Raw genomic sequence first — 26,558 nt, 5'->3', positions numbered from 1 at the left:
GGAATTCAATCCAGGTCTCCCACGTGGGCAGCATGAACCCAATTACTGAGCCATCACTGCTGCTTCCCAGGATCTGCCCTGGCAGGAAGCGGGAGTCAGAAGCTTGAGCTGGGGGTCAAACCTTGGCTCTCGACATGGAGCAGAACTTCTCAATGCCGGCCAAACACCCACTCCTTATCATTTCATCTTAACTCCTCTACTGAAACACTGTACCAAGAACATAACACACTAGTTCCACATCTTGGCACTTAACTTCAAGATATGCTACCTAGTATTTTCTAGTGTTCAGTTTTCACTTATCTAAAAAAAATGTTTCCAAATGGCCCAGGTTAAAACACAGCCAGGACCCGGTGCTGGGAAGTCAGAGAAGAGCCAACTAGCACCATTTGCCTGGGCTACCCTAGAAGCCCCTTTCTGCTCCTATGTTTTCCGCTTCCCCTGCAGTGGTTTAAAGGTCAACATCCTGGCGAGAGCAGTTAAGGGACAGCTCAAGTCCCAGTGCTCAGCCTCAGAAGCAGAGCAGCACAGAACAGTCTTCAGTGCCATTTCTCTCACATCAGGGACTGGGGGGATGGAGGGAGGGAGATGGAATGTGTTTGGTGCAGAAAAGTGGTAGGGAACTGTGCACAAAAATGTGAAATCTGATAAACAAAGGTATAAATTGCTGCTCTTTGTGAATTACTGACAGAACATTGCCTGACAGATTTTTTTTTTTAAATCATTTTCAGTATTGTGAAAATCATATTCAGTATGTGCATGCACATGCACCCAGTTACCAAAATACCTTTGCCATGGGGGTGTTTCTCAACTTTTCCTACATCATGGCAGATAATGCTCAAAACTCTTTGAAATTCTGGGGTGGGGGCCGGCGCTGTGGCTCAGCGGGTTAACACCCTGGCCTGAAGCCCCAGCAGTCCATATGGGCGCTGGTTCTAGTCCGGCTGCTCTTCTTCCTATCCAGCTCTCTGCTATGGCCTGGGGTAGCAGTAGAAGATAGCCGAAGTCCTTGGGGCCCTGCACCCGCTTGGGAGACCTGAAGAAGCTCCTGGCTCCTGGCTTCAGATCGGCGCAGCTCCAGCTGTTGTGGCCATCTGGGGAGTGAACCATCGGATGGAAGACCTTTCTCTCTGTCTCTACCTCTCTCTGTAACTCTTTCAAATAAATAAAAATAAATCTTTAAAAAAAAAAGAATTCTGGGGGTGACCAGCCAGGGAGCTGCAGCCACCGAAGATCCTGGTCCTTCCCAGCTCACCACTGAGAAAGTGCTGTCAATACCTTCAGGCAAACTACTAGAAGTCGGACATCAGAGCAGCACACTGCAAGTCACTGGTGACTGAACACTTTCTCTGGGAAGCACTGCGAGAGTGCTGCATGAATTCACTGCTGCTTCATTAAGTACATAACAGGCATTCAACACATTGAATTGAGAGCTCTGGCAACCTCAGCTAAGCACAATCAAATATGCATTTCTGCTCTGTAATTCAGAGTAAACTCACCTTTCAGGTTATTTTAATTCCTTAACATTTATAATACTAAATTATTTAAAATAAAAATCTTAAATTACTTCAATGTCAAGAAAAACAGTATACAGATACAATGTTATGGTGACCAAAGTGATACTGCAAATTTTTTCTTACATTCATGTCAAAAAAGGTAAGAAAGGCAGGACTTTCTGAAGCACAATTATTCGGGGAAATAAGAAACTATTTCTGAATAAAATTTACCTCAAGTTTGCGAAGTACAGTTTTCTACTGTACAGCGAAAATGAGTAAGTGCTCCAGCTCAGCTGACCATGGTACGCAAACAATGCATCACATGGGTAACACTGCACCAGACACTGACAAGCCAATCAAATTCTACCTTGCAACTAAGAGGTAAGGGGCACTGATCCACACAAGTAGAAACTGAACAGGTCAAGAAGTAATAAATATTTCATGAACTCATAAAAAAAGCATAAAACAATGGATGCAAATATGTATCATTTGAAAATAGTCTAAAGACTTATGATTCTATATTATTTTAACTCTGTTACTGGCTTAGTAAATTAAAAATATTTATCAAAAAACAAAAAAATCCCAACACATTTCTAAGTAAAATTACTTTTATTTTCATAAATAAAAAGATAACTCATTATACAAATAACACCTTTAGCAGAAGTAATATGTTAGCTGTCACTGCGTGGTACCAAATGCAGTTAACACAAATAGTTACATCTCTCTAATTTTCACACAACTCTGAATTTGGTAATTTCCCCAAATTCTCAATGTCATGTCAGAAAGCATTAAATATGATGGCATGGGATACTTTAATCACAGAGTATCACCTTTGCTGAGCCAATAGAATGTTTAATTACTGATTTAAAGTAATACCAGTATTTACTGAGTTCTACAGAAGCACTGGGCATAATACATGTTTCCATTTCATGTATGGTAATAGAATACACAAAAATGTCAATGTGAAAATTTAGTAACTAGGTTAATAGGCTCTATTACCTAAGATAAACAAGTCCTATAGGTAGAAAGAAAAGAGTTGTGCAGTGCTGCGCAGGATTTTGTCAGTAAATGGCTAAACAGCAAAGATGACGATGGACTCTGTAATGAGGATCACACAAGATATGGGGAAGTTTAATAAATTATTTTTTCCCATAGACAACAAAATAAAACTAAATGCCTGTTTGTTATTACTCCACTTACTCTGGAAACTGTGGTTTCAAATATTAAATATCATACTGTAAGCACAAATTAGCAATTCTGTATATTAAAAAAAAAACACACTGATTCTGTGTAGTGTTTCCTAAGGAGTGTCTCTAAAGCAGTGTAAACTACAATACAGGATTTAAGTAATCACTCATCTGATCACAATATTGACTTGGGCATATTCTAGTCATTCTTCACAATGAAATGTGTATTACTACATTAGCACTTTGTGCAGATTTTATTCATTCCTCACAAGGCTGTTCTGTGGAATTAATGGTTTATCTGTAACTGCTCAGCACAGTGCCTGGCAAACAGCAAGTTCTCCATACACACTATTATTTCTATTAAGTGGACTGATCTGTCCATTACAATAGGAAAACTGGCTAACATGCCAGGAGAATAATCAAAAGATAAACTTACAGATGTGTGACTTTTGTTACAGTATTATGCCTCCACTATTTTCCAAGTCTGTGCACATGCTAACCTACCTGTTCCCAAGATTACAATCTATTATTCATATTACACTGTATTTAAGTTTGTTCTCTAAGTTTTTGCTATGGCCTTTGGACTAAAGCAATACAATCCCGACAGGACACATGTATTAGAAAACCATAAAAAAACAATGTACACTGAATCAGGCAACAAAGGCATTTTACTGTAACTTCTTTACCACAGAAGTAAAGAGCTACCAGTATAATTCAGGACAACCTACCTCACGTAATTAAAGTTTCTTCTTTACATCACAAAAAATTTTACTTCAAAAAACATTTTCTATTTGTACTGTCTTCTCTTCCATAAGAAACATTAACAGCTGTTAACAAAGTTCTTTCTCTAAGTAAAAAACCCATTAGAAAACGTACTTGTAAAAATCAACTTAGGGTTACTGAAACAGAATGAAACACAGGGCTATAAGAATAGAGATACATTCTTGAAAGACTCAACATACCTATAAACACTGATTTTCAAGTAAATTATAGATTCTAATCTATTTAAGGGATTTGGTATGAAAGTGTTCTGATCTTTAAGTCACTGTTTTTCTACCAGAAAAGATAAATGACGCAGACCATATCAGGTCTGTATTCAAACTAATACAACGGTGAGGGGAAAAAAAACCCTGTCTTTGTTAAAAACTAATTCCCATCATTCTTCAGGGATCAAATAAGGAAGAACATAAACTCTTTTGTGAAAATATACCTGAATGTGAAAGCTACATGATTTACAACTATAATATATTAATCTGAAATTATTATTATCCAGAGTTCAAAAAAAGACCTAACTCCCAAATACACCCATAAGAGGCACAATAAAATCTTTCAAGCGTTGTCCTGATTAAAAAGGAGTCTGGAAACAAAGCATGGAGTCATCTCCACTGTATTCAAAATCAAGAACAAATAAACTGGAGCCAGGTTCCCTCTGAATGTAGTAATTCTAAAGTTTCAGAGAAATCATTTTAAGAAAAATGAACTAAGGTCCATGGTTTATCTTATCCACAAGCAGTAAATTTTAAGTGCACATCTTATTCCAGAAGTATGTTAGGATAGGTAGCAACCAGTGTCTTTTTGGGGTTTGATATCTGGTTCTTTCACGGGTTTCACATCTTCTTCTGGTTTGGGTTTGGCCTAGGTAGGAAGAAAAATAGTGTAAGTACGCACACTAAGATCGGGAAATAAACATGAGCTCTTTTCCACTTCAGACTTTTAAAAGATGCCATACTAGATGACAAAACACTGGGGTTAACAAAGCTATTGCAGAAGCTACATGTTATTTAATACATAATGTAAAGACAACATTTCAATGAAGATGAAGACAGACTGGCAGGCAAAAATCAAGCTACTGTTCTAACTCTGTGCTCTTTCTGAAGAGGGATAAAGTGAGTGACAAACCGATGCATGCAGAAGCCTGAAGTTCAGATGTAACCTAGGAGGCTCTCAGGCTCTCAGGGTACTATTTTAGAGGCTGCAAAGGATGTAACAATAGTTATTTTAAGAATCCATGGCTTCACTGCAATGTTAAGAAAGGGGCTATGGCTGCAAAAAATTCTCATTCCTTTAGTAACAGATACACAGTTATTTCAGTAGTTTTTTTTTTTTTTTTTTTTTTTTTTAATTCGACAGGTAGAGTTACAGACAGAGAAGAGACAGAGAGAAAGATCTTCCTTCCGTTGGTTCACTCCCCAAATGGCTGCCATGGCCAGCACTCTGCTGATCTGAAGCCAGGAGCCAGGTGCCTCCTCCTGGTCTCCCACGCAGGTGCCGGGGCCCAAGCACTCAGGCCATCCTCTACTGCCCTCCCGGGCCACAGCAGAGAGCTGGACTGAAGAGGAGCAACCGGGACTAGAATCCAGTGCTCATATGGGATGCTGGCACCGCAGGCAGAGGATTAACCAAGTGAGCCACGGCGCCGGCCCCTATTTCAGTAGTTTGAGCTAAAAATTACCACTTAACCTACCTCTTGGTTAAGAACACCAAGAGGGACTTGGATTTAAGTGAAAAAAAAAAAAAAAGCACTCATTTTACCCCTGGAAAATTTCATGAAAGGTTGAAATTAAGTCAAATCTTTAAATAACCTACAATATGCTAAACTGAAAACAGAGTACTGTTATAGCAATATAAACATGATCTTTTCTCCTATGCAATATAAACATGAATAATCCCCTACACTCTTCTTAAAGGAGGCACTGTCAAACTGTAGCAAGGGAAGATAATGTGTTGAGCACAACATCAGTTGATTTTGTAAACAATAAGAAGATATTGGGGGCCAGGGAAGTGGCATAGCAGGTACAGTCGCTGCCTGCAGTCCCGGCATCCCATATGGGCACCAGTTCAAGTACCAGCTGCTCCACTTCCAATCCAACTCTCTGCTATGGCCTGGGAAAGCAGAAGATGGCCCAAGTTCTTGGGCCCCTGCACCCATAAGGGAGACCTAGAAGAAGCTCCTGGCTCTTGGCTTTGGACTGGCACAACTCTGGCCTTTGCAGCCAATTGGGGAGTGAACCAGCGGATAGAAGACCTCTCTCTTTCTTTCTCTGCCTCTGCCTCTCTGTAACTACCTCTGCTTTTCAAATAAATAAATTAAAAAAAAGACATTTATTAAGGCCCAGAGATCTTATCTTTGAGAATATTCTATAACAGATCACATCAAGCACTATAATTAGGTAATTTAACATAAGGCAAATATATTTTCCTAAAATATCAAAATAGAGAAAAATATCAAAAAGTATGAATTCTCTTTAAAAATGAGTTTCAACACATGTACACAATGTATACTCCTTAGTGTAAGGTAATCTGGATATCCATCATCTCAAACATTGATTATTTCTTTGTTGTTGGATACATTCAAAATCTTTTGTACTAACTATTTTGAAATTTACAAGTAAATGTTATCAATCATAGTTACCCTCCTGTGCAACAGAACATTGGAAGCCATTCCTCTTATCCAACTGCACCTTTCTGAATTCTTTTTAAACTTTTGTGAATGGAAGGAAAAAATTCAATCTCATACACTGTCATCCTTGGGTCTCTTGGTGAGATCAAAGGCAGCCAATGTTTCTGGTGTCCACTGAGTACTTGCAGGAGGAAATTCAAAAGGTACAGGCTCTACAAGACCATAATTTGCTTTGAGTTCCAGTTGTGGAGCTTCGGCTGGAATTTTCTGAAAGTAACTGCAAAAGGCAATTTAAACAGCAATTTATTATTTTGTTCAGTAACTATTTGAGTGCTTAGTATGTTCAAGGTCCTTTGGAGACAATGACAAATTAATGATGAATGAGAGATTTCTCTGCCTTTTATAGCCCACAAATGAATAGATGAGAAAGTTAAGAAACTTCTCAGTCACAGTGCAAGGTAACTGAGGCTATGAAGGATGCAGAATGTCACCACAAAATGGGCAACCAGCGACCCTTTCCAAAGGAAGTAATTAAAAGTGAACCAGGCATGTCTGAGCAATGAAAAAATACAGAGTAAGAGAGGAAGAATGTAAAGAGAAAAAGTTGCAGCAAGATTGAGTCACCAACCTATACAGGTGGTGACCTACAGTGTGAATGACATTGACTTAATCATGGAAAACACCTCAAAGGACTGGGGAGAAATGCAAAACCTCATGTTCCTGCTATGTAGCTGAAACCAGAGCAAGATGAATAAGCAAAAGGACAGAAGACAATATATTATTTCATAACCAGAAAGAATGGCAAGGAAACAAAATTGGTAGAAAAACAGGATAGTATGAGGGTGTCCTAATGACAAGAGTTGTATGTTAAGACTTCATGTCTAAACTTTAAAATCCACTTATGTAATTGTAAGTAGAATAAAAGCTAGGCCCTAGACAACTGAACTTTACTACCAATTTAAATAGAAAGCTAATGCTAAACTGAAATTCAATTTAACAATAAACCGTGGAGAATAGACTAACAAACTGTGATACTACTAAAATACTAATATTTTAATATATTTTAAGTATATAATACTAATATTATTAAAACAGTATTAGGTTGAACTCACATAAACCCATTTTCTCTCTGACATTTTTCTAGTGTATTCTTCACGAGGTTTCCAAGTTTCCTGAAGAACAAGTGTCCTGATGGTTTGACTGTTGGTCCAGGTCCTTTTGTTTCTCCATATTCTTTGCATAGTGCTTCTGCCTTTGCATAAACTACATATGAAAGGGATATAAAGTTGTTTGAGTATAATTAAGCATGCTTATTTATATTTAAAAAGCTTTACATCAGAGATGATAAGACATACCATTCTTTACCTGGCATTAATAGCAATACCAGTATAAATACTGCCAGAGGAAGGTATTTTCTCTAGGTTCCAGGTTTCTGACATTCTTCCTTCCTCCAATTACCTACCGATTCCCATTCCCTATCATGCACCCAGCCAAAATCCCCTTAATCAGTCCCTGATGATAAGCCATTTGTTTTTAAAAAAGTGTGTTAATATTCTGGCAGGATTACTTACATTTTTCTGCTTCTTGGAGAGACCTGATTGCTTCACCACATTTATCACTAGCCAACAATGTCTGACCATGATAACAGTAAGCCTGATAAAAGAAATAATTTTGTATTCATTCTTTTCTCACATGCATTCCAACAGTATTGTTTTAAAAACTCCTTTATCCATTGCTTGAAATATCAACACAATCCTATCTCTCTACTTGAATAAGCTTTCCCCCATCTCTCTTGACACCCAAGGTGGAATAGTATCGACTTGTATCCAAACAGCCTTCTAACCCTGTCCTGAGTGCCCAAGTTACTTGCTGAAATTTAAAAACAAAAACAAAAACTGAACCAGGACAGCAGATCAAGAAGGAAATTATTGTGCTAGCACAGAGGGAAAGAGAGGGAGGCTTCTGAGGTTAAGGATTGAAGAGATTTCCAGAGAAATCTATCAGCTTGAAAGGTTACTCTTTAAACATCCACTTCGGTGCAAGGGTTTACAGAATATGCTTGGAAACAAATGGTAAGAAATAAAACTATCTACTTAGGACTCAAAAAGGTTTTTGGTTCTCTCCCACAATATTCTAATCAGCAAAACAATTAAGTTTGGTGAGCAATAAAAGACTGGTAACCGACTTCCAAAATGTTCAGGATGATACACTGTGTGGCACGTATCAAGATTATCATGAGAAGTATCCTTCTCAGCTTACAAGATGAAACAACTGAGAGAATTCTCATTAAGTATGCAGCCTCAAAGTGGGTTCTGAAGCAAACAGTAATTCCATTGCTATAATTCAGTCCTACAATTCTACATTATCTCTTTCCACCCACTTTAGTTCACAATGGCTGCACTATCACCAAACTCTGACTAAGAGCTGTCCATTCTTTGTAAAATGCTAATGCAGAGTCTGGTGAGATGAGAGACCTGGCACTCAAGGGGCTGGAAAGACAGTCATTTATTTGCATTGCTTTTTTGGCTATAAATACTTACATAAGCTGTGTAGAAACACATTTTCAAGTGAAGATATTTTCTCCATTTAGCAGAGTATGCAGGCTCCAAACTGGATAAAGTATGATCTAAAGTTACATTTTAAAAAGCAAAATATAATTTCACCCTGATTCACTAGAAGCCTTTTAGTTAGTATGTTCTGATACTAATACTCAAGCATTTACACAGTAAAAAAAAAATCCACTTCATTATCTGAAGTGATTTATTTTTCCAAATGGCAATTTAAGCTATATAATAAGATTAAATACAATGACATCTCTTTGATTTGTTGGTTAATGTAACTATAAATTAAAGACAATGATAAAAAATAACGTGAACACAACTTCAAGGTAAATGCTGTTTATAACATTACCTAATTAAAAAAAATTCACATCATACAGCAACACAATAAGCAATCTAGTCATTCAAGTCAGAAACATGGAGGATGCTCGTATCTCATGTACCCCCTCCCTCCTCCCTGAATCTTGTGTAAAACACACACACACTCAGGTATCCTATGGCCAAACACCTTTCCAGTTCCTGTTATTTTTATAACAATTTTTCTGTTAAAAATAAAAGATTTATTTTTTAATTTATTTGAAAGGCAGAGCAACAAGGAGAGACCGAGAGATCTGCCATATGCTAATTCATTAACCAAAAGGTCCCAACAGCCAAGCCAGAGCCAGGCCAAAGCCAGGAGTCAGGAACTCCATCCTGTCTCCCACCTGGATAGCTTAAGTACTTGCTTGGGCTATATTTTGCTTCCTTCCCAGCAGAACTCTGGATCAGGAGTGGAGCAGCTGGAACTCGAAACAGTGGATATAGGATGCTGTTGCTGATCACAACTTGCAGCTGAACCCACTGTACCACAACATGGCCTCCCAAGAATTTTTCTAAGTGCTAAGTAAAGGCAGCCTATTTATTACTCCTTCATGTGGTAAGCCCACAGCTAATACTACAATCATAAGGATGGTTCTTAAACTCAAACTTCATCAAACTTGTTTTATATTTTTTAATGGATCCCAGAAATCTACAAAACAAAAGCCAAACTTCTCAGACTTACAAATCAATTCCTGATCTCACACGTGCACTTTCCCCATCTCTTTTCCTGTCACTCATGAGTTTCAGTTAATAACGATGGTGCGAAGGCCCCAGGACACACTAAGTTGTTTTCTATCTCTCTGTATGCTGTAAAATGTTCTACTCCCACATGTTGAACTTGCAGGGTTGGGGAATGTCCAGCCCATGGGCCATATGAGGGCCGCAAAATCATTTGGTCTGGGCCCTGCCAAGACAACTGCAGGTGGGACTTAGAAACTCAATGAATCTATAGCAGGCTAATTTTTAAACTGATAATTTTATATGGCCTGCAAATGATGTTATAAATATTCAAATGGCCTTTGGCAGAAAAAAATTCCCCACTTCTGTAAAAACTTAAGAAACTTAAAACTTCTACTGTTATTCAAAATAAGGCTAAAACACAACCTTCCAAAAGTTGTACTTTTCAAACTTATATTTATAAAATAAAAGTTTTCTATAAAAAAACAAAAAACACAACCTTTGTCAACCTTTATCTTTCGCGCACCCAGGCTATTTATTTCATGACAAAATAATGTGATTGCACATTGGCCTCTTTCCCTATACTGTGAACCCATTCTACTTTTCTACTCAGCAACTAAAACAGTAATGATCTCATAAACAGAAACATTCATGTTTTCTAAATAAATGAATGAAAATAACAGGCTAATTAGAGGAACAGAGTTCTAGTCCCAACCTCCCACCTGGTAGTAGTTCAGTTACAGATTAGCCTGTAACTGTAACATGGTAATTCTCTGGATTTGTCTACTGTTTAAGGATATTAACTATAAGGTTATTATAATACTTATAATATCTTCCACCCCTCCAAAAAAATTAAAAACAAACAAGTTTTGTAACTATTTGATATGCCTGGTTAAAAAGTATGGTATTGACTCTCCATTAGAAGTTATGCTGCATATTAATTGTGACCAGCTTAACTTTTTTTCCCAGAAAGATAAATAAAATAATGGAAACATCATTTTTTCAAATAATGAAAACAATCTAGGATTTTTGCTTTGTTCTCTGTTCTCTACAATCAAGTAAATCTGCAAACTTAAAAACTGAAAGTAAACCTGAGGCAAACCTATTTTCAACAACCATGAATTCTGCATGTAGTAAGAGAGGCTTAAATTTTAAATGTCGCAAATACATATATCAGAAATGGAAAAAAAAATTTGAAAGTATAACAGAATTATAAGCTTACCAGCTTTCTGATAGAAATTGGCTGTTTCATATGCCAGTGCCGCAATTAGTCCAGGTGCATGTTTTAGTTCAATTGCTCGAGCAATTGTTACTGTAACCAAAAACAACAAAGTGAATCCACACATTCACTTCCATGTATCCTACATGTAATTATAAAAGCAAAATATAAGCTGATAGTACTTTTGGGATTTTCAGACAGTTTGTTAAAAGTTTTAACATGAAAAGTAACAGAAAATGCAAACATGAACAAACAGAAAACACTGAGCTTGCTGGATCTGCTACCACAAATTACCAGCCAATCACAGAGAATTACTACTACAAAGCACCATGATACAATAGGAAAAATATTTTCAGAGAACTGGAGCTTCCAATAAAGAAAAGAAAAAACCTACAATTGTATTATCACACAATTCTTATCAATTTCTGCCATTGAAAGGTGAGGATTTCAAGGCAAGCTAAACCAAACAGTGAGAGAAGTAAAAAAAAAAAAAAAAATAAGCATGGTAATGGGTAAAAGATGAGTTACAGAATTTTATGCTGTCAGAATTGACATGAAGTAAAAATGTTCTAAAATAGCCACAACTTGAGAATAAAGGCAAACACTAAAGATAAAATTACTCCTCAATATAAATTTCTCAAAACCTGAAACTCAAATCCAGCTAAATCCGATTTTTCAAACAACTAAATGCCAATGTTGACTTTTTCAAAAAAAAAAGCCTTCCGGTATTCAGGATACCTTCTTGAGCTTCAGCCTGACACTGGATAACGTAAGCGTCTATGAGCCGGGCCTCCAGATCCCTTCCCTTTTCTGCAGGTGTGATAAGTTTTGGGATGTGACTTTCCTGAGAGAGAAAATAAAGAAGCCACATCTTATTTTAACCCAGTTGTTAGAGATGAAGAAAATAGAAGTCCTGATACATTCAATGGGACGACTTAACAGAAATTTAGAGTAAAACGAAAAAAGTACAAAAAGGAGCAAAGGCCATCTTACAGAGGATACGAACGCCTGTGTACTAAAACTCAGCATTCATAATAACAAGAAACCCAAAAACAAAGCTTGGGTTATAAATCATTGCTTGACCCACAAGTTGCAATTTCATTTTATAAACTGTTTTACTCAGATTGTAACCAAAATTCCCTTTTACATGACACCCTGAATTGTCCATTCACAATAATTAAAGATACAAAGAACCCTTTTTATCTTTATATAAAGAAGAAAATATACTACAATTTTTCACCTAACCCAAGACCACAGTTTCTCAATCCCTGTGAAAGCACAGGTTGCTCGTATTTTATCATGGAAAATCTCCAACACTGGTCTCCAGGAGGGCTTCAGCAAATAGTGGTTTAATCAGAATGGCAGCAGGGGAGAATCTGGGTGGAAGACACATTATCCTTTTTCCTGATTCCCAGTGCATCTTGGGCATTTAATATAATCAGAATGCACTGGACTGTCCCCCTTGCACTTTCACTGCAATGCAGAGAACACAATCACAAGGTGAGTTTTGTGAAATCGTAACTGCTCCTGGCAACTGCTGCAGGAGAACAAGAAAATGGTAAGAGCCATCAATTTTTCTGCTTTGTTTTTTCTTCCTATCTTTTCAGGAAACAAAAAAACAAACAAACAAAAAAAGCAGTGTATTACAACTTGAAATTTCTAATTATAAAAGTCACTGAGAATTTTAAGACCAAAATGGAGACACTCAATATTCAGTATATGGCTGTGCTCCTCAATAAGGCAGTTAACATAAGGAAAAGAGAGTTGGCCCTTCATATTGGAGGGTTCCAAATCACCAATTCACCAACCAAGGATGAGATCATGTGAAGGAAAAACTGCCTATGTGAACACGTGCTGGCTTTTTTCCTTGTCACTATTCCTATACATAGAACAATTATCTATATGGCATTTATACTGTACTATGAGGAATCTAGAGATGATTTAAAGTATACAGGAGGGAGGATGTGCACACATTATATGCTAATTATGTGCCATTTTATATAAAGGGCTTGAGCATCCAAGTTTTTTGGTATCTTGGTGGCATGATCCTGCAATCAATCCCCTGTGGACATCAAGGGACAACTCTATTAGCTCTTTTCATATAATAAAACATTTGAGTAAAAAATTAAAGCATTAGGAATACATAAGTACACATAAGTATGAACTTTTTCTTTTTTTTTCTTTTTTACCTTCAAATGTTTAAAAATCCCAGCTGCAATTTTTAAGCTTCGATGGACATCTTTTGCTTCATCCTCTGTTATGCTTAAAGACAGTGGTCATATTAGAAGATCAAACTTGTTTCTGGTATTAAAACAACTATTATTTTACCATAAAACCAAATTAGTCAATTGTGTTTTCACCACTGTTTCTCTTCCTTTTAAAAAGTCTGACACTTAAGAAACCACAAATGTACATGAAAAATATTGAAGAAGACATTACAAATGAAAAAAGGCCCTGCCTAGAGGTAAACTCTGGACAAAAGTGCTTTTTTTGTACTTCCAGACATGCTATGTACATAAACAAGCACAAAATATTATATATTTAATATATAGACACTTTAAAAACACATACACAATGGTAGCCACCTCACATTTCCAACCCTGCTTTAACCAGCTTACTTTAGCAATAGTTTTAGATCAGCACATACAATTCCATTTTATTTTTAAATGGCTGCATATTATTTCCACATATAGAATATTTCCAACTGCTGAATATACCGGAACTATTATAAAAATGACATCTTAATCTTATAATTCTTCAATCCTTTGTCGCTCCCCCTCTTCGTGGAGGAACGACACTAAGCCCTGCCTAGGCTTCATATCCGAGTCACGGCACCATTATGTCGCTCCCCGTCTTCGTGGAGGAACGACACAGGACCCTGCGCTGTTCTTTCGTCTGCTCGGCCCTCCCCGGGTTTGTTGCTGGTTCTTCCCGGGTTGGCTACTGTCCCTTCCACCTCCGTGGAAGGGCGGTTCCCCCTGCCACATTCCCCACTTCCGCAGGGGAGCGGCACACTGCCGGCCGGCTCTCTCGGGGGCTGCACAGGTGTTCCCCTTAGATGTTCCCCTTAGATGTTTCCCATGCATGCCGTCTCTCTCCTCCTTTATAGTCCTCCTCCGCCAATCCCAACTCGGCTGCCCACACGCCGAGTACGCTGCTCTCCTCCAATCAGGAGCAAGTCCTACAGTTTATTGGCTGAACTGGAGGCAGCTGTGTAAAAGCTGTTTTCTTCTCTCCCAGCGCCATATTGTGGGAGAGCAGATGCATAGAATAAGTCTTAATTCCAGTAACTCAGTCTAGTCCGGATTGCTCCCCACATCCTTGAAAACATTTTTTCACATACTTAAAAACTTTCTGTATTTCTGATTGCCTGTTGTTCTTTATTATATTTTTCCAACTGATTTAGTAGCTTTTGTTGATGTACAGGAATATACACTTTAAAAACAATTTATCATATACACTGCAATGTTTTTGACCAGTCTTGTCCTTTTTTAACTTTGTTTATGATACTTCTATGTAGTCAAATATTCAGTCTTATCCCTTATGGTTTCATGGTTTCCAATCTTACATAGAAAAACCTTTCATATGGTAAGGTTAACCCCTACCCCACCCTTAACACCAGGTTCCATAATTCTAGTACTTAAACTATTAACATTATGGGCAATTTCTCACTTCTCTGAAGTATGTTTTAGTCAACAGCCTACACATTTTAATGATGAAGCTCTATATATTTGAAAAGTAACATACATACATGTAACTCTTCCCCCTTAACTTACTTTTCTTTCCCAGCCAGTCTTGAAGCATACTTAGTATACCATAAAGCTACATTAAATCCCATGGAGATTAATTCAAAAACAGCATCCTGCTGAGCACTGGAATTAAAAATACAATTGTCAAGTTCTATCAATTATACAGACATTGCTACATGAAGCCTACTGAACATTCAAGTCAAAATGACAAAGAACTATATATATATTTTTTAAAGATTTTATTTATTTAAGAGGTAGAGAAGGAGAGACAGAGAGGGAGACCCAGAAGAAACTCCTGGCTCCTGATGGGTGCAGCTCCAGTCGTTGCAGCCATCTGGGGAGTGAACCAGCGGATGTAAGACCTCTCTCTCTGTCTCTACCTCTCTCTGTAACTTTGTCTTTCAAATAAATAAAATAAATCTTAAAAAAAAAAAAAAAAAAAACTTGAATGGTGGAAAAAATTGCCAAATTTATGTAACTCAAAACATTTAAAGAAATATTTATTTGAAAGTCAGAGTTACATAGAGAGAGACGGAGAAGCAGAGAGGGGGTGGGGAGTCTCTCATGTGGGTGCAGGGGCCCAAGGACTTGGGTCATATTCTACTGCTTTCCCAGGCCATAGCAGAGAGTTGGATTGGAAGTGGAGCAGCTGAACCGGTGCCCATATGGGATGCCGGCACTGCAGGCTGCAGCTTTACCCACTACGCCACAGCGCCAGCCCCAGTAACTCAAAACATTTTAAAATCTGTCAAAGTCTTGAGGTTGGATTCTTTAAATAAATAAATTTTAGAAAATATTCCTTAACTTTGGATGAAAAGCAAAGGGATTACATAAGGAAAAACATAGAATCAGGGCTTGTTTTTTAAATATTTATTTATTTTGAAAGTCTGAGTTACAGAGAGAGAGAGAGAGAGAGAGAGAGAGAGAGATCTTTCAAGCGCTTGTTCATTCCCCACTGGGTATGATGGCCAGGGCTGAGCAAGCCTGAAGACAGGAGCTTCTTCCCAGTTTCCAATGTGGGTGGCAGGGGCTCAAACAATTGGGCCATCTTCCACTGCTTTTCCAAGCACATTAGTAGGAAGCTGGATCAAAGTGAAGCAGCTAGGACAGGAACTGGCACCTGTATGGGAAGCCACTGTCGTAGGCAGTGGGTTTACCTGCTATGCCAGAATGCCAGCCCCAAAAATGAGGCTTTAGAAATATCTTAGTATTCTAGAATATTAAAATTCAGAAAGGACTCAAAGTCTGCTCTTCCTACCTAATTTATAAATTCCACACATAATATTCCCAAGGAAGACAGGAAACTAACAATGAACATCTTCCTATATTCCTAATATTATATTGTATACATAAATATTATATACATATATAATATTATATACATTATACACAAAAATAATATTACATTATATACATAAATTTCCTTCATGAGGTCCTATATCTGTGAATACCTATATACAGTCGAAGATGCAGATGTTAACTCACTGGAAACCTGGGACTCCATCTGGATTTGTATGAATCCAACATCTATAGCCTTGCCATTGTCATGCAACCCCTTGTCATGATCTTTCAACAATCTTCACACCCTTCCATTCTGTTTTTAATAAAACAATAATTTCAAAGCAAACTGAGAAAGGTATAAGGGTATTTTAACAATTCAGTGGTGTTTTAAAAGTACCTAAAAAATTAGTCCCATGGACGGTGCCAGTGGGTGCCGGTTCATGTTCTGGCTGCTCTTCCTCTGATCCAGCTCTCTGCTTATGGCCTGGGAAAGCAGTGGAAGATGGCCCAAGTGCTTGGGCTCTGCACCCGCATGGGGGAAACATCAAAGGCTCCTGGCACCTGATCAGCCCAGTTCCAGCCATTGCGGCCATTTGGGGAGTGAACCAGCGAATCAAAGACCACTCTTTCTCTCTCTGTAACTCTGCCTTTTAAAAAAAATAAGTAAAATCTTACCAAAAACAATGAACCCCACTATAATCTGTTTTCTGTTATAATTTCCACTAAGTAATGAAAAGGCTTTGAAGTTTTTAAAAAGTAAAGAGACAGTGATAAGAAGAGATAAAATAAATACTGGGAAACAAAAGAGTATAGTGTTGAAGAGATAGGACTAAACACATCTGAAATATCCCATTAGAAAAAGGAAAGCAAGAGAAAAAATAAAATTCTACTGAGCTTGAATTCAGGCAAAGACTGAAAGCCGTGTTTGGGTTCTCAATTCCCAAACCATTCTTCTTGTTATTCAAGTCAAGGCTGTTCAATTCTAGCTAACACCTGTACTGATTACCTCAAAAACCAATTTGGTCTGGGAGAAACAGATTATATTTTTACTTAATGGTATGCATTAGGATTTAAGTTAAATGTTTTTAATTGATTTCCTGAGAAGAGAAAATACTGACCAGACCTACACATTTCTTCTTCAAACACAGAGGCAATGAGTTACCCAGTAGCTACATTGTTAGGAAAACTAGCTTCAATTTAGTGTTATGTCAGCACTGTTTACCTGGGAACCTGTCCTTGTAATGTATCAGTCCACTTGAAATTTTGAATATATCGTAACTTGCTTTCTTGAGTAGACTCATCCGATGAATTTATGAAACCTTAAAAAGGATACAAGATAATCCGGTTTTAGAAGAAATATCAAGTGTTATATTCAGAAATTCCAGATATTTACTTCTTCAGGTCTGGATGAAACCTGCAGCTATCTTTCTTCTCCTGAGTTAACAAGACACACGTGCACATCTAACTTTCAACCTGTCAGAAAGACCACACGCCACCAATATATTCTCACGTTTCCGAAATTCAAGCATACCAAACAATATAGCCTGGAAGACTAAACTATTCACATTTGAGAAGTCTAAAAATTACAAGCGAATTTTTGTATAGTTTTGTTTTTTAAAAAAGGACAGAATTTCATATAACTAACCTTGTAAAAGTGAAAAATACAAATCTGCTGCATTCTTCATCATTTCTGGATTACAGCTCAAATCAGTGAACAGTTCAAGGAGTCTTGCCCTGGATGATCTCAAGTCACTTACGAGAGATAAAGAGTTAAATAAGCCATGTTACAAAGAAGCAATGTAAAAATGCTTTGTATGTTTCAAAGTAAAAGCTCTCCAACATCACACATCTCCTCACCCCTACCTTCTCTGAGGAATTACCAAATTTACAGGAATTAATTCAATTAGGTCTAAAAATAAATGAAATTTCTAATTACAATTATTTTAAAAGTTGTACTGAAGCCGGCGCCGTGGCTCAATAGGCTAATCCTCCACCTTGCGGCGCCGGCACACCGGGTTCTAGTCCCGGTCGGGGCGCCGGATTCTGTCCCGGTTGCCCCTCTTCCAGGCCAGCTCTCTGCTATGGCCAGGGAGTGCAGTGGAGGATGGCCCAGGTGCTAGGGCCCTGCACCCCATGGGAGACCAGGAAAAAGCACCTGGATTCTGGCTCCTGCCATCGGATCAGCGCGGTGCGCCGGCTGCAGCGGCGGCCATTGGAGGGTGAACCAACGGCGAAAGGAAGACCTTTCTCTCTCTCTCTCTCTCACTGTCCACTCTGCCTGTCAAAAAAAAAAAAAAAAAAAAAAAAAAAAAAAAAAAAAAAAAGTTGTACTGAAATAAACCCAGTCCAATTAAAGGGACAAATCATGGATATAATTATGTAATAAAAATGCACAGCAAGTTTTAATTAAAAAAAAAAATCAGGCCGGCACCGCGGCTCACTAGGCTAATCCTCCGCCTTGCGGCGCCGGCACACTGGGTTCTAGTCCCGGTCGGGGCGCCGGATTCTGTCCTGGTTGCTCCTCTTCCAGGCCAGCCCTCTGCTGTGGCCAGGGAGTGCAGTGGAGGATGGCCCAAGTGCTTGGGCCCTGCACCCCATGGGAGACCAGGATAAGTACCTGCCTCCTGCCATCGGATCAGCGCGGTGCTCTGGCCACAGCGCGCCGGCCATTGGAGGGTGAACCAACGGCAAGGGAAGACCTTTCTCTCTGTCCCTCTCTCTCACTGTCCACTCTGTCAAAAAAAAAAAAAAAAAAAAATCAAACCGCATGCATTTAAGATGGGGAGAGGAATTATAATTAAATTTAACCAGTTCACAATAAAAGTGCTTAGAACAATGGAAAGTAACACATTTAATTTTACTATCTACTTAAAATTCTAAATGACATTAAACAAAATGTCAAAATATATTTTATTATATGTATATTTTAAAGGTTTATTTGAAACACAGAAATACAGAGAAAGAAAGATCTTCCATCCGCTGGTTCACTCCCCAAATGGCCACAATGGCCAGGCTGAAGCCAGGAACTTAATTTGGGTCTCCCACGTTGGTGCGGGGACCCAAGCACTTGGACCCTCTTGTGCTGCTTTCCTAGGTGCATTAGCAGGGAGCTGGATGGGAAGTGAAGCAGCCAGGACTTGAACTGGAGCCCATATTGAATGCTGGCACTGCAGGAGGAGGTTTAACCTGCTCCATAGCACTGGCCCCTTATATATTTTTAATTTTTTTTTAAGATTTATATATTTACTTGAAAGAGTTATGACAGAGAGGGAGAGATAGAAATCTTCCATCCTCTGGCTCACTTCCTAAATGGCTGCCAACAGCTGGGGCAGGTCCAGGTGGAAGCCAGGAACCTGAAGCTTCTTCTATGTATCCCATTTGGGCCATCCTCCACTGTCTTCCCAGGTGCATAAGCAGGGAGTTAGATCAGAAGTAGAACAGCTGGGACTTGAACTGATGCCTATATGGGATGCCTATGTCGCAGGCAGTGGCTTTACCTGCTACGCCACAAAGCTGGCACCATTTTATATTGTATATAGTAAAATATATATTAGGTATGAAGTCATTTTAAAAATGAAATTGCATTCTGTAACTCAACATACACATAAAGAATATATAAAAAATATAAAAACATGTAGTCAGTTGTTTTTAAGATTTATTTATTTCACAGGCAGAGTTACAGACAGTGGGAGAGTTAGAGAAAGAAGTCTTCTATCCACTGGTTCACTTGCCAAATGGCCGCAACGGCCTGAGCTCAGCTGATCTGAAGGCAGGAAGCAGGAGCTTCTTCCTGGTCTCCCACGTGAGTGCAGGGGGCCAAGCATTTGGGCCACCTTCCACTGCTTTCCCAGGAACCTTAGTAGAGAGCTGGATTGAAAGTGGAGCAGCAGGGACCCGAACCCACACTAATATAGGATGCCCATGCCTCAGGTGAAGGCTTAACCTACTACACCACAGCACTGGCCCGGGTCAATTTTTAAAAACTGCTTCCTAGTCTCTATTCACCTTTACTCCTCTGTAGCAATCAACACTGTGGATCTACTTTTTCCTTCTTGAAATCCTTTTCTCCCTGGAATCTACTAACACTAAATTTTCCAAGTGCTCCTGTTACCTCTAACAGTTTCTTCTATATTTTTCCTACATCCCTTTCTTATTCTCACCTCTAAACATGTTCAGTCTTTCTGCACATTTTTGAGATCTACTGGCATAATTTAAGCTACAAGATTCCTAGGTCTACACCAGGTCTAACAAGCTCCATATTCAATCCAGAAGGCAATGAGCTTAGTGAGGGGTCCAGAGAGCACACTAAATGGTCAGAGATGGAAGACACCTGAAATGGGTGAATGTGACCAAGAAATACTGAATGTAAATGATAAGCATAGAGTAGCGACTATATTCTCAGAATTTAGGAGGGGGGTAGGTTAAGGCAGATACTCAATGTTTCAATCAATGACAGACCACATACTATGATGGTGGTCCCAGAAGACTGTGAATATATAACAGTGTACAGAGGGCTATACTGTTGTGGTGGGTATTATGGCACAGCAGGTTAAGCTGCCTGCAATGCTAGCATCCCATATCAGAGCACCAATTCGAGTTCTGGCTGCTCCACTTCCAACCAGCTCCCTGCTGTCATGCCTGGGAAAGCAGCAGAAGATGACTCAAGTACTTAGGTCCCTGCCATCCATGTGGCAGACCCGGATGGGGTTTGGCCTGGCCCAGCCCCAGCTATTACCAGCATTTGGGGAGTAGGCTGGTTGTTACCAGCATTTAGTGAGTAAACCAGCAGGTAAAAGCTCAGTCACTTTTCAAGTAAATTAATTAAAAAAAAAAAAGCTATATTATTTGTCTAAATACATTCTATGATGTTTGCACAATGATCAAATCTCCCAATGTCAAATTTATTTGAATATATCTTTGTCATTAAGTGATGCATAACTCTATTAGCTTTTAAATATTTGGAGATTTAGAAGCGCTGTAGTATAGCAGCAACATTTAGAAGAGAACAGACACTTAACCTTGAATGGTCTACATATAGTCTATTCACTGCTACTAATTTATTTTTTTAAAGATTTATCTATCTTACCCAAAAGAGTTACAGAGAGAGAGGAGAGGCAGAGAGAGAGAGAGAGAAGTCCTCCATCCGCCGGTCCACTCCCCAATAGGCCGCAACAGCGGAGCTGCACCAATCCGAAGCCAGGAGCCAGGAGCCCCCTCTGGGTGCCCCACACGGGTGCAGGGGCCCAAGGGCCATCCTCCACTGCTTTCCCAGGCCACAGCAGAGAGCTGGATAGGAAGTGGAACAGCCGGGACCCAAATTGGCACCCACATGGGACACCGGCACCACAGGTGGCAGCTCCACCCACTACACCACGGCACCGGCCCCTGCTACTAACTTCCAAGGAGGCTTATTCCAAGAAAGTAAATATCAACATTTGCACAAAACTGACTGAAAATAGGACAGGCTACCAATCAATCTGTCACTGCTTGAGGTATTTATCTAAGGGTTGTCAAGGGGTGATTCCCTTGACAGGGAACAGGAAGAAATTTGAATCCTCTAGACTCAAGTTTCCTAGTTACTTAAATATAGGTGCTTGGCTAACACCTTACCATCCAATTTGTATAAACTTGTATCCATCTTAAAATTATAGCATTTGCAAAAAACACAGCTTGGAAATGCCTAATTTAAGTTGTTCACTTTACAGATTACAAATCAAGTCCAAAGAAGTTAAGGAACCTGCCTGTTACTACGGATAAAACAGCTAAGCTGGGACCAATGTCTGGGAGCCTACACTGAGAATGGGTTTCACACCTTTTAAAGAGGTGTAAGAGGGGCCGGCGTTGTGGTGTAGTGGGTAAAGCTGCCACCTTCAGTGCCCGCATCCTATATGGGCACCAGTTCAAATTCCGGTTCCGGCTGCTCTACTTCCGATACAGCTCTCTGCCATGGCCTGGAAAAGCAGTGGAAGATGGCCCAAGTCCTTGGGCCCCTGCACCCTCGCCTGGCTCCTGGCTTCGGATCAGTGCAGCTCTAGTCATTGTAGCCATCTGGGGAGTGAACCAGCGGATGGAAGACACCTCTCTCTCTGCCTCTCAAACAAACAAATCTTAAAAAAAAAATTTGTAAGGATGAACAAAGATTATCAAGTGATGTATGCAGCCCACAAAGTTTACAAATATTTACTATTTTGCCCTTTGGAAAAAAGTTTGCTCACCAGTGGTCTAGAACAATAAACCAAATTTCTTATCTTTTGCTTTAGCCACTTCTTCCCACAAAAGCAGCAACTCTCCTGACTTTCCTGTACTGCTACCACCAATGTCCGAATATTTTCTATACACATATACCAAATCCTTTCCAATATCCTGGAGCAAATCTGTTGGTAAGGTCAGTTGATTCCTCCTTTGAAATAGCTCTTTCATCTTTTGTTCCAGGCAAACTGCCCTATTCACTATCCTCAGAACAAAAGATTTTCCTAATAAAAATGATTTTCTTCTTTCCCCTCTTACCATCTATATCTATAAACGGCAGGACAGTAAATATTTTAGGCTTTGTGGACTACTCAACTCTGCCATTGTAAAGTAACCATAAGCAGCCATATGTAAATAAACATGGGACTGCCTGTGTTCCAATAAAATCTCATTTATAAAACAAGTAGTGGGGGTGGGCATTTGGTGTTCTTTGTCATGTCAGCATCCCATACTGGAGTGTCTGGGTTCAAGTCCCAGCTCTGCTTCTGATTCCAACTTCCTGCTAATGTGCACAGTAGGAAGCAGCAAGTGATAGCTCCAGTAGTTGGGATCCTGCCACCAACAAGGCAGACCCAGAGTGAGTTTCTAAATCCTGGCTTCAGCCTGGCCCAGCCCTGGCTGTTGCAGGTGTTTGTGCAGTGAACCTGTGGATGGGAGATCTCTGTCTCTGTGCCTCTGCCTTTCAAATAAAACAAAAAACAACAGTAGGTTAGATCTGTGGGATGTAGTTTGCCAAACCATATGGGACCTAAGCCATTTAATTTATTTAAGTACTGGCTCAAGTCCGATATCCAGTATGAAAACTTTGAAGTTTATCCTAACTTACAGGGATCTCTTCCACTCTGATCTCAATGAATTTACTGTATGGTCAATTTACAATGTCCATATATTACTTTCTGGAGTCCATAGCATTTACTCATAATAGACAGCTTAACTCTTTTATTATGATTGCTTTAGCCTCTCTGGGACTTGTCTGCTCATCTAAAATTGACGATCTTGGCCTAGATGATTACCAAAGGTTCAGTAACCCATGACTCCACTTTTTCTAACATTTAAATTATAAGGAGTCTAAGGTTAGGGAGAACGTTACACACTTTTGGATAGCTCAGAGAACCTATAAAGTACCTTGTATCCAGATGTGGTACAATCAATGCTGGCTGAGATTGACTGAAACTTACTTGCAAATTTTTGAAGCAGGAGGGCCAGTGATTACACCATAGTAGTTAAAAGAGACAGGAGCAGTGGCTTTTAATGGGTTCCTATGAAACCAATGTGTCATTTTCTCCAGATATCTTCTACAAACAAAAAAAATATGTAAATTAAAGATAAAATATTGAACAATGCAAATGGTATACAACAAACAAAATTTTACTACAGGATACATATATCTCGTATACAAAGCATTACACCCATATGTAACTAAATCATCACATATGTAACTTTATCATCACAAGTCAATCTTGTGATGATAAACAATCTTGTGTTGTAATTAATTGTATATCTATGGAAATCTATGTTTAGATCAGGTCTATAAAAAATATAGCAAGCCACTGTAATCCATAAGTTGTACTTTGGAAATTTATATTTGCTAAATAAAAGTTAAAAAAAATTCTTAAAAAATAAAAAATATAGCCCCTTCGGCGCCGGCACACCGGGTTCTAGTCCCGGTTGGGGCGCCGGATTCTGTCCCGGTTGCTCCTCTTCCAGGCCAGCTCTCTGCTATGGCCAGGGAGTGCAGTGGAGGATGGCCCAGGTGCTTGGGCCCTGCACCCCATGGGAGACCAGGAAAAGCACCTGGATCCTGGCTCCTGCCATCGGATCAGCGCGGTGCGCCGGCTGCAGCGGCGGCCATTGGAGGGTGAACCAACGGCAAAGGAAGACCTTTCTCTCTCTGTCTCTCTCTCTCACTGTCCACTCTGCCTGTCAAAAAAAAAAAATATATATATAGCCTTTAGAATTCCACCTATAGTAACGTCAATGTTAAATAAACAACAGTATTAGTTACCTAGGAGTAAGAAGTTCTGGTGTTCTATCGCACAGTGGGGTAACTACAGATAATAATAATGTACTGTGTACTTCTCTAAAAAAAAAAGCTAGAAGAAAGAATTTGAATGTTTTCATTATTAAAAATAGGTAAATGTTTGGGTAAATAGGTATGTTTATCCTGATTTGGATGCTACATAATGCATACATGTATTGAAATAGCAAATGGTGCCCATAAATAGTACAATTTCTATTAAAAATAAAAAACAAATATGCAAGTAAAAGTATATTCTAGACTAGTAAAGTTTAAACTTTAACGTTGATAAAAATCACTGGGCAGAGGCTTGTTAAATGCAGGTTGTAATTCAACAGTCTAAAGCAGGGCCTGAAAAGCTGATGTAGCAGGTCCCCAGATTACACTTTTTAATAGCCAAGTACTAGATGGTCGAACAGCTTCGAGTGGAGTACACAGGACCAGACGAATGTAATTTCCAAAACAGGTTCAAATGGTGACTCTCATCTACAGTACTGAAGCTACTTGAAATAAAAAGGTTTTAAGTTGACTGTATTTCCCACATTGGCTGGTGCCAATGGATTGGTTATCATGTGTGTCCCACAACAACAGTATTTTCCACAAGACAGCTAATAATCAGTATTTCTATAATAAACAACACTACACGCTTCTATCATAAAAACAAAAAATTTGAAAAACTACTTTAGTGAAATGACAACTTAAAAATAAGTACCACACTTTTTAGATTCTTAAAAAAAAAAACAACAACCAAAGTACTCTATGTCTCTTGCCAAAAAACACCCTTGGATAGGCAGTGCAGACAATACAGGAAAGTCCAGCCAAAGACTCAAATATGGCAACTAGATTCCAGGAAATAATAGAGAGAAATTCTGGTAAGGCTCACTTAACCCATTAGGCGCCGAGTTTTCATTCACTTCAAAGTTACCAGAAGTGGTATATTTATTGCTCAAGTCTTTATAGATGTCCTATAGATGACGATGGGACACAACGGGGTAATTTGAAGGGCTTACACAGGGCTGTCAACAGGTTTTTCTCATTAGAAAAATACTTGTACTACAGAGTGTTAAATAACTGCGTGCAGCAGCTCCCTTATATGTACTAATTAATGACAACCGGTTTGTGCGAAGACCAGATATTTAACGGACAGAACTCAAAAAAAACTCGAGCAGGTGCATTTGCGACTTAAAACGCTTAGCGAGTCCTTTAGAACACATCACCCAACACCTTCCATACAAAGCCCAACTAAGGCATCCACACGCACTTCAACCGAGCTCCAGAGACACTGGCACACGCTGCGCTTAATGCTGTCAAATTTTCTACAAATACTCCTTTCAGGGGGCCTTCCACTTCCAGGTCTGCGCATCCACACTTCAGGAAGGAAGGGGCTAAGGCCAGTACTCCCGGCCCCCGCTGCAGGTGCCCTCTTTCTCCGGCCGCACCCCTAGCTTCTCGGGAATTCCGACCCTGGCGCGGAACGACGCCTCCTGCCCCCGGCAGGCGCCTGGGTGCCTTCAGAGCAACCACTAACCCGCCTACACCAAGACGACTCAAATTTCCAACAGCGACCCCCACTCCCGAGGCTCCCGGTCCTGCAGGAACATACCTGGGGTAGCTCCCGGGCTCTCTAGGTCCACTTCCTGTTTACCAGTCTCTTCCTCCGCAGCCCGTCCCCAACAAGAGGCCGGGCGGCGACATGCGCATGCGCCAACACCCCGCGCGCCCCTCTTTGCGACTAGGCATTTCTGTGGAAAGCCGATACTATCGACCCGGGACAGGCGGACAGACGAGGGCTCTAACTCCTAGTTAGACTACCGTATAAGATCTCCAGCTGCCACTGGAGGTTTGGGCAGGGAGGTTCGGCGAATCTAGCTGTTAATACCACTGACCACGGGGTCAACCTTATTTTCTTTCGTTTGTTACAAGGCGTTAGACTTATAAAGACCACCATCCAGAGATCTATGGAGATAGGTGTCAAAGGGGGTGACCCTCAGCCTGGGGCTCTGGGGAAACAGGGACAGGCAAACACCCTTCTTCGGACATACTTACTGGATTTTTCAGAGTCTGTCAGCAGTGCTTCTGAGGAAAGAAAAGCAGTATCGTGGTCCGCAAGCGAGAAAAGGAGGGAGTCGGTGAACCGAGACTACTGAACTAGACAGGAAGACAGGCCGGCGCCCGGCCAGAGTCACGTGGCCCGGCGGCCATGACAGCAACCGAGGCGGCCAGGCGCGCCACTCGGGGGCGGGAGCTGCCGCCCTCCTCAGAACGCTCGGCCCATCAGCCCCTCCTAACTTCTCCTCCCCGGTCTTCCCTCGTGGGCTGCGAGCCCTAGCTCACAGAGGAAGGGCACAGTCGGCCACGCAGCCGCAG

At 39.9% G+C, this 26,558-nt stretch overlaps 1 protein-coding gene across 6 annotated transcripts; it reads right to left on the bottom strand.

Moving 5' to 3' along the window:
• Positions 1–2,083: 2,083 nt before the first annotated feature.
• BROX (BRO1 domain and CAAX motif containing) lies at positions 2,084–26,400 on the bottom strand. Of its 6 annotated transcripts, none has more exons than XM_070055341.1 (14): positions 26,238–26,400; positions 23,353–23,469; positions 18,543–18,657; positions 17,571–17,677; positions 17,148–17,244; positions 14,672–14,767; positions 13,085–13,157; positions 11,634–11,739; positions 10,899–10,988; positions 8,621–8,706; positions 7,652–7,733; positions 7,193–7,343; positions 6,198–6,357; positions 2,084–4,315 (listed from the first exon to the last, which is right to left on the bottom strand). In XM_070055341.1, the coding sequence occupies exons 3-14, from the start codon at positions 18,593–18,595 to the stop codon at positions 4,229–4,231; spliced, it is 1,188 nt and encodes a 395-aa protein (XP_069911442.1). In that variant the 5' UTR covers positions 18,596–18,657; positions 23,353–23,469; positions 26,238–26,400; the 3' UTR covers positions 2,084–4,228. The 6 variants fall into 6 exon arrangements, 4 of the variants coding, with proteins under 4 accessions (XP_069911442.1, XP_069911443.1, XP_008266611.1 ...); XM_070055342.1 differs by lacking the exon at positions 26,238–26,400 and adding an exon at positions 25,795–25,884; XR_007909928.2 differs by lacking the exon at positions 18,543–18,657 and having other exon boundaries at positions 6,093–6,357.
• Between the last annotated feature and the right edge of the window lie 158 nt (positions 26,401–26,558).

This window comes from Oryctolagus cuniculus, chromosome 13 (assembly GCF_964237555.1).
Source record: "Oryctolagus cuniculus chromosome 13, mOryCun1.1, whole genome shotgun sequence".
In the NCBI taxonomy this organism is placed as follows: Eukaryota; Metazoa; Chordata; class Mammalia; order Lagomorpha; family Leporidae; genus Oryctolagus; species Oryctolagus cuniculus.
This window is presented reverse-complemented; position numbering and strand designations above follow the sequence as displayed.